At 50.9% G+C, this 12,552-nt stretch overlaps 1 protein-coding gene across 4 annotated transcripts in view; it reads right to left on the bottom strand.

Annotated features, from left to right (window-relative positions):
- The window catches only part of vars1 (valyl-tRNA synthetase 1), a 34,038-nt gene that overhangs the window by 20,413 nt on the left and 1,073 nt on the right, over window positions 1-12,552 (bottom strand). For 3 of the 4 annotated variants that reach the window (XM_043686868.1, XM_043686867.1, XM_043686865.1), the window contains exons 2-5: window positions 8,211-8,585; window positions 6,294-6,437; window positions 1,534-1,663; window positions 49-224 (exon numbers count right to left, since the gene is read on the bottom strand). In XM_043686868.1, the coding sequence (XP_043542803.1) occupies window positions 49-224; window positions 1,534-1,663; window positions 6,294-6,437; window positions 8,211-8,573 (813 nt within the window). In that variant the 5' untranslated portion in view covers window positions 8,574-8,585. Of the gene's footprint in view, window positions 1-48; window positions 225-1,533; window positions 1,664-6,293; window positions 6,438-8,210; window positions 8,586-11,951; window positions 12,051-12,552 lie in introns of those variants that run through there. The other variant, XM_043686866.1, reaches the window with a different exon arrangement.

Raw genomic sequence — 12,552 nt, forward strand, 5'->3', positions numbered from 1 at the left:
GACCCCCCCTCGCTGACCTCCAGCTGACACCCCCCTGCCCTCGCTGACCTCTGGCTGCCGCTCCTGCTGCTCCTTCAGCTTGTTCTGTTTCTGCAGGAACTTCTCCATCTTCTCCTTCTTCATCGCCTCCTTCTTCAGCTGGGCTGGAGTCTTCCTCACTGGGGGCTGCTCTGGGGCCGGGGTCAGGGTCCCTTCCGAGGTGGGGACGGCATTCTGCTGCTGCCCTGCGCAAGACAGAACAACATCTGTCAGGACAGAGTGGTGGGAGTAGGCCCTTCAGCCCACTGCTCCTGTCCCTCTGCGCAGTCCGAACACGACCCAACGCCCACCACCTGAACGCCCTTTGCTGGGACAAAACCTGCTTGGAACGTTTCAACTAACCCCCAGCTTTGTGAGTTGGGAATGGCTTCTGGGGTCCAACTTACCTGGAAGCAGAGTCCTTGAATATTTCAGAAGTCGATAGTTTCTTGATAAGTAAGGGGAGGTAATGGGTTATTGACAGTGAGATCACAATCAAATCAGGGCTGTGAAATGACTGAATGGCAGAGCAAGGGCTCGAGGGGCTGAATGGCCTGCCCCTCTGTGCACCCTAACAGTCCTCACTCCTTCTAGGTTTCTCACCAAAGCCGAACGCCTCGGGCTCCAATATGAAGGCGGAGTCTCTCCCCTCCCCAACCTCCACCCAGCTGAGGGGATAGTCTGACTCTCACTGCGCTCTGACATCCCTCAAGTATTTCCAAACTCCTCCATCTGATTGTCTTTCAAGGCTCTACAATTGAGGAGTGCCCATGGACGAGGGACATTAAAGATAAGTCTAGGCTGCAGAATCCAGGGAATATCCCCTGGGAACAAGAGAGATCGTTTCAGGCGCTGGAGAGTTTGACAACCAAAGGAAAGCCAAGGCTGACAGTGTAGGGGGAGTCCGGGTTTAAGATTTTGGGACGGGGTGCGGGCTAGAATTCTTTTCGCTTTTTCACAGAGTGAGCAGTAAAGACAGGGAACTCTCTGCTTAGACAGAAGGACTGTGGAAGCGGAGGCAGGTTCTGCAGAGAGATAAACGGATTTGGGTGCAGTGGGAACGAAGACAGACATTGCTGGAAAAGCTCCGCTGGTCTGTGAAGAGAAATCAGTGTTACCATTTCGGGTCGGGTGAGTCTGCCTCAGAACAGGAGCTGAAACGTTAACTCTGACTGCTCTTCACAGATGCTGCCAGACCTGCTGAACTTTTCCAGCAATTTCCGTTTTTGTTTCTGATTTACAGTATCCGCAGTTCATTCAGATGGTTATTAGGGTTCCAGTGGGGGCAGAGCTGACTGCTCGATGGAGAGCCCGTATGGACTCAATGGGCCAAACAGCCTCCTCCTGTGCTGTACGACAATGAGCCTGCCTGACTCTTTGGGCAACAGCAATAGCGCTGGGCCATTTTAGTTACGGTTTTCACCACACCCACCCCAATGCACTCCACTCCTCAGTGTCACATTCCTCTCTCTCTCTCTCTCTCTCTCTCCCCCTCTGCGCCTTTACACTCCTCACCAGCCACAGGAACAATCCGCTCACACAGCGTCACCTCCCCCAGCGCACGGACAAACTCGGGCTGGTTCATGCAGGTCAGGAACCAACGGTTCACGTTCACGTAGGGCTCCCTGAAGTGGGGCTCGAAGACCTACAGGGAAACAAACAGCAGTATCACGTCAGAACACTTCAGTCACTCCGGCCTGCACCCACGCTCCAGGCATTCCATTATTACACGTCAATCCCACTTTCCGTCAATGGGAAAGACATCGGCTCGTACGTCGGCTGTGAGGAAGCTGGGAATTTTGAGGGGTTGATGGCACAGTGGTTTAACACTTTTGCCGGGAGCTCGTGTCTGAGAAAGCAACAGATGCTGGAGATCACAGTGGGTCAGGCAGCAGCCGAGGAGAGAGAACAGGCTAATGCTTCAAGTCTAGATGTCCTCATCACAGCTGAAGTCAAGTGTCATCTAGACTCATAACATTAGCACGCTCCCTCTCTCTCCACAGATGCTGCCTGATCCACCGTGATCTCCAGTACTTTTTTTTGTTTCCAGTACAGATTCCAGCAGACAGGCATCAGAGGTAGCCCACAGGAGGGTCACTCAGCTGATCCCGGGGACGGAGGGACTGTCTGATGAGGAGAGGGTGAGTAGATAGGGGCCTGGACTCACTGGAGTTAAGAAGAAGACGAGGTGACCTTATTGAAAGGGCTTGACAGGGGGAGATGGGTAGAGGTTGGTTCCCCTTGCGTGGGAGAGCGTAGGACCCGTGGAGGCATCATGTCAGAGTGAGGGCTCATGCATTGAAGGCGGAGATGGGGAGAAATTTCATCTCTCTCCGAGGAGTGAATCAATGGAATTCCTTACCGCAGGGGGCTGTCAACGCTGAGAGAGAGAGAGAAAGAGAACGAGAAAGAAAAAGAGACAGACCGAAAGAGACAGAGACCAAAAGAGAGAGGGAGAGAGAGAGATAGAGAGAGAGAGACCGAGAGAGAGAGAGAGACCGACAGAGACAGACCGAGAGAGAAGGCAAGACAAAGAGGGCAGAGACCAAAAGAGAGAGGGAGAGAGAGAGATAGAGAGAGAGAGACCGAGAGAGAGAGAGAGACCGACAGAGACAGACCGAGAGAGAGAGACAGACCAAGAGAGAGAGACAGACCGAGAGCCGAGAGAGAGAGACAGACAGACCGAGAGAGAGAGACAGACAGACCGAGAGAGAGAGACAGACAGACCGAGAGAGAGAGACAGACAGACCGAGAGAGAGAGACAGACAGACCGAGAGAGAGAGACAGACAGACCGAGAGAGAGAGACAGACAGACCGAGAGAGAGAGACAGACAGACCGAGAGAGAGAGACAGACAGACCGAGAGAGAGAGACAGACAGACCGAGAGAGAGAGACAGACAGACCGAGAGAGAGAGACAGACAGACCGAGAGAGAGAGACAGACAGACCGAGAGAGAGAGACAGACAGACCGAGAGAGAGAGACAGACAGACCGAGAGAGAGAGACAGACAGACCGAGAGAGAGAGACAGACAGACCGAGAGAGAGAGACAGACAGACCGAGAGAGAGAGACAGACAGACCGAGAGAGAGAGACAGACAGACCGAGAGAGAGAGACAGACAGACCGAGAGAGAGAGACAGACAGACCGAGAGAGAGAGACAGACAGACCGAGAGAGAGAGACAGACAGACCGAGAGAGAGAGACAGACAGACCGAGAGAGAGAGACAGACAGACCGAGAGAGAGAGACAGACAGACCGAGAGAGAGAGACAGACAGACCGAGAGAGAGAGACAGACAGACCGAGAGAGAGAGACAGACAGACCGAGAGAGAGAGACAGACAGACCGAGAGAGAGAGACAGACAGACCGAGAGAGAGAGACAGACAGACCGAGAGAGAGAGACAGACAGACCGAGAGAGAGAGACAGACAGACCGAGAGAGAGAGACAGACAGACCGAGAGAGAGAGACAGACAGACCGAGAGAGAGAGACAGACAGACCGAGAGAGAGAGACAGACAGACCGAGAGAGAGAGACAGACAGACCGAGAGAGAGAGACAGACAGACCGAGAGAGAGAGACAGACAGACCGAGAGAGAGAGACAGACAGACCGAGAGAGAGAGACAGACAGACCGAGAGAGAGAGACAGACAGACCGAGAGAGAGAGACAGACAGACCGAGAGAGAGAGACAGACAGACCGAGAGAGAGAGACAGACAGACCGAGAGAGAGAGACAGACAGACCGAGAGAGAGAGACAGACAGACCGAGAGAGAGAGACAGACAGACCGAGAGAGAGAGACAGACAGACCGAGAGAGAGAGACAGACAGACCGAGAGAGAGAGACAGACAGACCGAGAGAGAGAGACAGACAGACCGAGAGAGAGAGACAGACAGACCGAGAGAGAGAGACAGACAGACCGAGAGAGAGAGACAGACAGACCGAGAGAGAGAGACAGACAGACCGAGAGAGAGAGACAGACAGACCGAGAGAGAGAGACAGACAGACCGAGAGAGAGAGACAGACAGACCGAGAGAGAGAGACAGACAGACCGAGAGAGAGAGACAGACAGACCGAGAGAGAGAGACAGACAGACCGAGAGAGAGAGACAGACAGACCGAGAGAGAGAGACAGACAGACCGAGAGAGAGAGACAGACAGACCGAGAGAGAGAGACAGACAGACCGAGAGAGAGAGACAGACAGACCGAGAGAGAGAGACAGACAGACCGAGAGAGAGAGACAGACAGACCGAGAGAGAGAGACAGACAGACCGAGAGAGAGAGACAGACAGACCGAGAGAGAGAGACAGACAGACCGAGAGAGAGAGACAGACAGACCGAGAGAGAGAGACAGACAGACCGAGAGAGAGAGACAGACAGACCGAGAGAGAGAGACAGACAGACCGAGAGAGAGAGACAGACAGACCGAGAGAGAGAGACAGACAGACCGAGAGAGAGAGACAGACAGACCGAGAGAGAGAGACAGACAGACCGAGAGAGAGAGACAGACAGACCGAGAGAGAGAGACAGACAGACCGAGAGAGAGAGACAGACAGACCGAGAGAGAGAGACAGACAGACCGAGAGAGAGAGACAGACAGACCGAGAGAGAGAGACAGACAGACCGAGAGAGAGAGACAGACAGACCGAGAGAGAGAGACAGACAGACCGAGAGAGAGAGACAGACAGACCGAGAGAGAGAGACAGACAGACCGAGAGAGAGAGACAGACAGACCGAGAGAGAGAGACAGACAGACCGAGAGAGAGAGACAGACAGACCGAGAGAGAGAGACAGACAGACCGAGAGAGAGAGACAGACAGACCGAGAGAGAGAGACAGACAGACCGAGAGAGAGAGACAGACAGACCGAGAGAGAGAGACAGACAGACCGAGAGAGAGAGACAGACAGACCGAGAGAGAGAGACAGACAGACCGAGAGAGAGAGACAGACAGACCGAGAGAGAGAGACAGACAGACCGAGAGAGAGAGACAGACAGACCGAGAGAGAGAGACAGACAGACCGAGAGAGAGAGACAGACAGACCGAGAGAGAGAGACAGACAGACCGAGAGAGAGAGACAGACAGACCGAGAGAGAGAGACAGACAGACCGAGAGAGAGAGACAGACAGACCGAGAGAGAGAGACAGACAGACCGAGAGAGAGAGACAGACAGACCGAGAGAGAGAGACAGACAGACCGAGAGAGAGAGACAGACAGACCGAGAGAGAGAGACAGACAGACCGAGAGAGAGAGACAGACAGACCGAGAGAGAGAGACAGACAGACCGAGAGAGAGAGACAGACAGACCGAGAGAGAGAGACAGACAGACCGAGAGAGAGAGACAGACAGACCGAGAGAGAGAGACAGACAGACCGAGAGAGAGAGACAGACAGACCGAGAGAGAGAGACAGACAGACCGAGAGAGAGAGACAGACAGACCGAGAGAGAGAGACAGACAGACCGAGAGAGAGAGACAGACAGACCGAGAGAGAGAGACAGACAGACCGAGAGAGAGAGACAGACAGACCGAGAGAGAGAGACAGACAGACCGAGAGAGAGAGACAGACAGACCGAGAGAGAGAGACAGACAGACCGAGAGAGAGAGACAGACAGACCGAGAGAGAGAGACAGACAGACCGAGAGAGAGAGACAGACAGACCGAGAGAGAGAGACAGACAGACCGAGAGAGAGAGACAGACAGACCGAGAGAGAGAGACAGACAGACCGAGAGAGAGAGACAGACAGACCGAGAGAGAGAGACAGACAGACCGAGAGAGAGAGACAGACAGACCGAGAGAGAGAGACAGACAGACCGACAGAGAGTGAGAGAGAGAGAGAGAGACAACGAGAGTGAGAGGTTTAATCAGGAAGGGAATCAAAGGTTGGGGGAAAAGGCAGGAGTTGCAAATTATTGGATCAGCCCTGACCTTACTGAATGGCAGAGCAGACTCGATGGGCTGAATGACCTAAGTCTGCTCCCACGTCTTATGGCCCTGATGGTGCCGTGGGTAGTCGGGAGCATTGATGCGCTGGGGAGATGCTTGATCAAGTATGAGGTGGCACCGACAGCTAGGTGCGGGCATCTCAACCAGGTGCCAAAGGGCTCAACACCCTCCCCGGCTCAGAACACAAGAGACGTCGGCTGAAGCAAACCCCCACACGGTCGGGGGCTTTGCCTCGGATTGTCATGGCTAATATTGTCTGTGACAGGCAGGAGCGGCTGGCTGTTGTACCAGAGCCTGGAGAGGGGGGGGGGCACGGGGTAGGAGCTGCTTACGTACGTGTTTGTAGGGCAGCAACAAGGAACAGCTGACGGCGATATCTGCCAAGGTGACTCCCTCCCCCACCAGGTAGGTCCGCAGCTTCAGGTGGGCATCCAGAACTCGCAGGATTCTCTTCAGGTCCAGCTGAGCTCTTTCAGCAGCCTGTGGCCAAACAGAGAGGGGAGAGGAGAGAAAGAGAGAAAGAAAGAGAGAAGCATTAATCCTGAGGGCTCGGCCATTTTGGGTAAACAGGAGCCAATCACATTGTTGCTGGCAGAGACCCAATCAGCTGCTTGTTACCAGGCAGATATCCATTCATACACACCCCTTATTTCCAGTTCGTCTGCAAACCGAACCCCCACCCTCACTACTTGATCAAACAATGAGTGTCGGGTTTTCAAAACTGCAGCAATCCTTCAACACTCCCATTTCATTCCATCGTCGGAAGTACAGGAGAAACAAAACTACACAGTCTTTACAGACAGCGACTTGATTACTCCCACACTCTGCACACCAACACTTTCCCTTGACGCTGCAAACCGTTTTCTTGTCAAACATGGGGACAGTGCCCTAGCTCAGCTTGCCCCACTTCCAGTGAAATGGAAAGTGCCTTTCAAAGATGGAAGCGAGCAGACCAATATTTATCGCTGGAACATTCACGGAAACAGATTGTGGGATGATGCTGTGTGCCAATCTACAGTTCAAAAGAGAGGAATCCATCAGGAACGGAGGGCTTGAGTTATGAGGAAAGGTTGGGAACTTTTTCAACTGCAGCATAGGAGGTTTATAAAATCATGAGGGACATAGATAAAATCAACTGCAAAGACCTTTTCCCTAGGGTGGGGTAGTTCAAAACCAGGGGGCACTTTTTTTTAAAAGGTGGCAGCATCCACAAAGAGAAATCAGAGTTAATGTTTCGGGTCGAATGACCCTTCCTCAGAACGAGTTGGGAACATGGTCCGAATGGATTATTGGACTGAAGGGTGCTGCATAATGACAATTATCATCCCCCCAACATTGGAAACAACTTCACAACATCTACCATTATAAGCCTTTTACTTCTTAATGAAGTAATCTCTCATTCTTTTCAATTTCAGAGAACAAGCTTTGCCAAGTATGGAAAATTTGAATTACAAAGACTGTCTCGGCCGGGATATTTGTCACTGGAGCGTGGGAGGTTGAGAGAAGTTTATAAAATAGTGAGAGGTATACTTAGGGTTGAGGGTAGCTGTCTTTTCCCTAGGATGGGAGATTTAAGACTAAGGGGCACATTTTTAAGGTGAGAGGAGAGAGAGATTTAAAAAAGACATGAGGCAAACAGAACAGAGCGAGGGATACAGCTGCAGAGAAGGTGCACTGAGAGCGAGACCAACATTAAATTTGGACTTTGAGGGGTCCATTCAATAACGGCAGGTAAGAAGCTGTTCGTGAATCTGTTGGTACGTGTGTTTAAGCTTTTGTATCTTCTGCCTGATGACGCAAGAGGGCGGAAGAGATTATAACGGGGTTGGGAGGGGCCTTCAACGAGGTTGGCTGCTTTCCTGAGACAACAGGAAGTACAGATGGGAGTCAATGGATGGGAAGTTGACTTGTGTGATGGACGGGGCTGCGTTCACAAGTCTTTATGGTTTCTTACAGTCCTGGGCAGAGCAGTTGCCATACCAAGGTGTGATGCATCCAGGTGGGATGTTTTCTGCGGTACATGTATAAAAGTTGGTGAAGGTCTTTATGGACATGCTGAATTAAAGTACCCACAAAGGAGTTAGGTAGAGTTCTTGGGGCCAATGGGATTGAAGGAGATGGGGATTGAGTTGGATGATCAGCGATGATCATATAGAACGGCAGAGGAGGCTGAAGAAGGGCTGAAGGGTTTACTCCGGCTCCTGTTTAATTGCAGAAAACACATAAAAAAAAGAATGCAGGTGTTCGCCATACCGTACTGTTGTGCTTCATCAAGCCCAGCTCCGGGAAAGTCCAAGTGCAGGCCGGCTGAATGATCTCGCTGTCTGCCAGGTTCACCCACTGCTGGATCGAGGCAGAGTCCTTGGTGCTGGAACCCCTCATCCTCCCTGGGGCGAGGTAATGTGCGACGGCCCTTGCTCCCTGGAGGCAGAGCCTGGAGTCAGTCTCCAACGCCGGCAGCCTGGAGGTGGCCAGCTGGCTCAGAGTGTCGCCGGCAGCCGGTCCTCGGATTTCCACCGCTCCCAGCTTGGAGCGGCCGTACTCCAGCGCGACGAGAACCTTGGCATTCTGGAAGTTGTGAGGGTGCGGAGCGAGGTACAGCACAGGCTGGGCCATGCCGGGGTCAGACTGCAGAGGCAAACAATCAGTAGGAGGGAGGGATTAATAGTTGCAGAGCCCGCGCGCGACCGTCCGCACTCATTTGCAGCTCAGAAAGGAGCCGTGCCCAACAACGCTCTGCACGCACTCAACCCATTTCCCAGCTTTCAGCCCGGAGCTCTGGAGATGACCCTTAAATGATAATGGGGGGAAAGAGAGACGGCTGGAAAAGGTGACTGAGGTGGATGATCAGCTGTGGTCATAGTGAATGGGGGAATAGGGCTGGAAGGACTGAATGGCCTACACCTGCCTCTATTTTCTATTTGGCGAAGGCAACGCAAGTCGAATACCGAAATGCTGCACAAACAGGACACAGGTTTCTGACTTGAGCACGCTTTCAGGCATCAAGTTCCAGATTCCCACCACCCTCTGGGTGAAAGGTATTCCAAACTCCTCTCTTAGCCTCCCACCTCTTATATGTCATATGTCCCCTGGTTACTTATCCCCCCCTACTCATGAAACATGTGCTCTCCCCATCCACCCTCTCCCTCTGTGCCTCTCCTAATCTTCTAATTCTGTATCGGGTCCTGCGACCCCCCCCCCGCCAACCTCACTGCTCGGTAAAGCAAACCCAGCTTATCCAATCCCAGTTCGGAGCAAGGGTCCCGCTCCTGAAGCTCTGATCTCTCTCTCTCTCTCTCCACAGATGCTGCCAGGCCTGCTGAGCTTTTGCAGCAACTTCAGTTTTTGTTACAGCATCCACAGGTCTTTTGGATTTTATGAGGTAACATTAGAGCTTTGGGAATGTGATAAGGCACCCCAAGGTGTTTCATATCAACGAGACTAAAGAGAAACCATGTCCAAAGCAACATCGGGGGCCAGGTGCATGTAGTTGTATTTTTAAGGAGCAGAGGTCCTAAGGGGAGGGAATTCCTAAGGGGAGGGAATTCCAGCGAAGAAGTCTCCGGTTCAATCCAGCGATCGGCACAGTATATGTAAACTGGCTCCAGAGGTTTTAGTTGGTTTGATTTCATGCAGAATTGTCTCATGTGTCACAAAGCTAGTCCTTTTTTTCTAAAAGCTGTTCCTTGGCTCAAGGAGACTCTGTTCTTGTTTTTTTTTCAGATGGGTAATAAACCAGGCCGGGCTCCAATTAGACTGGTTTGGTACAGAGATGGAAAGGATTTTGAGAGGCCTTTTGTTTCTATGTAAACAGATGAGACCTCAGGCCAAAGTGGTCATGTCTTAGAAGTGACCTGTATAATGAAAGGGGAGTGGTCAGCTCTCTAACTGAGCGGAGCAGTTTTAGTTCAGTTCAGAACTGGTTGGGAATTCAACAGTAAGCTGTGTGGAAACTCTCTCTTCTATCCCTTCTAACTTCAACCTGTAAGCATCAACCTTTTTGTACTGCATTTTAAAGGAGGCTTGCTTATTGGGACTATTGTGTATATTTGGAACAGCAGACTTAAGTCTCGCTTGGGTAGACTAAGTTCTGTAAGGATTCTTTATTCTGTTCTTTGTGTTTCACTGTGTAACTTCATGTCATTTTTTTGTCTGTTTTAAACCTGGTAGTCAACCTCGTTAACTTAATCAAGATAATTTTCACTGTACACTTATGAAAACAAATTGCAAAGTTATGCTCTGGGCTGCCTGCTTAACAATTTTTTGAGTGGTTTGACCTAGTCCATAACACATGTACCTAGGTAAAGTGAAAAATTTTGCTTTGAGTGCAGATGTTACCCGAGAAAGTGCATTAGGGTAATAGAACTGAGCGAAAAATACAAAGTTACGGCTACAGAGAAGGCAGACAGAAAGCAAGATCAACAATAGATTTGAAAATAGAGAGGTCCATTCAGAAATCTAATAACAGCAGGGAAGAAGCTGTTCTTGAACCTGTTGGTAAGTGGGTTTGTGTTAACATCCTTGAACGGGTAGATTAGAAAATACAAATAAAACTCGCCCCCAATAGCTTTTCTGAAAATTTTGAACACCCAACGTAACAAAAGTGCAATAAGTTTGAACTTTTCCATAATGTCCAGTTCCAAGAACATGCCTTGAAATGCCCGAAATGGGGCAAATATTGTACATATCAACCAGCACGGAAATTGTATTGGGGCTCCTCAGAGTAACAACATTCTGCAAGGGAAAAAGTTGAATTCTATCGCGCTTTTTGTAATGCTCAATGTGAAATATTGTGCAAGATATCGTTATACAAATTTTACAAACCAAGTGTACCTTCTGGGGGGGGGGGGGTGGGGAGAAAAAAAACAAAGAGAACAGCAGCACCTTCTGCAAGCATTACCAACCTGGGAAAAAAACAGGCAGAAAAATCACATGAGGGAAGAGTGCGATAAAACTCGAGAAAAGGTGTCCACACAGAGACAGCCAGAGATCAGAAACAGAGAGGAAAAATAGTGGCAGTGGTGATATAACATAGAACAGTACAGCACAGGAACAGGCCCTTCGGACCATGATGCTGTGCCAAACATGACGCCAAATTAACCTAACCCCCACTGCCTGCCCTTGGTCCATTTCCCTCCATTCCTTGCATCTAAAAGCCCTCTAAATGCCCGTCGTATCTGCCTCCGCCACCACCCCTGGAAGCATGTTGCAGACTCCTACCCCTCTCTATGTTAAAAACCTTGCCTCTCACATCGCCTTTGAACCTACCCCCTCTCACCCCTTAGTCTCAGTAACAAGAGACCTTGCTAATCTGACCATGTCTGGGAGAGAAGGAATGAGAGAAAGAGAGAGAAATGGTGGTTTGGCAGTAATTTCACTGGATTGGGAATCCAAATGCACTGGCAACAAGGGTTCACATCCACCTCCTCAATTTAAGTAAAATAACAAAAATCTTTATAAAAATACAAGAGGGGAATGGGGGAAGAAATCTTGTGGCAGAGCTGCAGCTTGAGCCCAGAAAGACTGGCTTCAAGTCCCACCATGTGAGCAGTTGTTTAGAGTCAGGGTCATACAGCACAGAAACAGACCCTTCGGTCCAACCCGTCCTTGCCGACCAGATATCCCAAACCCAATCTAGTCCCACCTGCCAGCACCCGGCCCATATCCCTCCAAACCCTTCCTATCCATATACCCATCCAAATGGCTTTTAAATGTTGCAATTGTACCAGCCTCCACCACATCCTCTGGCAGCTCATTCCATACACGTACCATTCTCTGTGTGAAAAACTTGCCCCTTAGGTCTCTTTTATATCTTTCCCCTCTCACCCTAAACCTCTGGACTCCCCCACCCCAGGGAAAAGACTTTGCCTATTTACCCTATCCATGCCCCTCATAATTTTGTAAACCTCTATAAGGTCACCCCTCAGCTAGAGAGAAGCAAATGACTGCAGAAACTGGAATCTGTACTGAAAACAAAAACAAAATGACACTCACAATATAGATAGTATTGTCATATGGTGGGGAGAAAATCTGTGCCCAGCAATGGGACTGACTCTCCCACAAGGCACCCAGCTCAAGGGATAATTAGGGACAATTAAAAAAAGGCGGGGGAGGCCTCCAGGTACAAGTGAAGGAAGCACACCCCCAGTTTGATTAAAGTACTTCAGCAAGTGCTGCAAAGTTACAGCCGGTTGCATCAGCTTCCAGGCTCCAGAAAAGAAGGGAATGAAGAGACAGGAGAGACATTCCCCTCCTCAGGGTCAGGACAGCAAGGTGCATTGAGGAAAATGAAAGCAGCGAATTGCAATAAGTAAAATAAAAAGCTGCAAGGTGCATTAGTGAAAACGAAAGCCCCCCTCAGCAGCCAGCGTCCCTGATACTGAGCGGGAGAGGCTCAGCTCAGAGCCCGGGTCTGGCTGCTACAAGGGCGGCGGTGTAATAACCCGAGGTCGGGGAGATCGGGCCGGCCCAGCCCCCAGCCCCGTGGGCAGCCCCTATTCTCCCGGGGGGGCGGGATCACTGTACTCCCCGTCCTTCCCCATCTCACCTTCCGCAATCAATCCATCTCCTCTATCTCCCCCCCCCCCCCCAAAAC

The sequence above is a fragment of the Chiloscyllium plagiosum genome, unplaced genomic scaffold (genome assembly GCF_004010195.1).
Source record: "Chiloscyllium plagiosum isolate BGI_BamShark_2017 unplaced genomic scaffold, ASM401019v2 scaf_53, whole genome shotgun sequence".
Lineage (NCBI taxonomy): Eukaryota > Metazoa > Chordata > Chondrichthyes > Orectolobiformes > Hemiscylliidae > Chiloscyllium > Chiloscyllium plagiosum.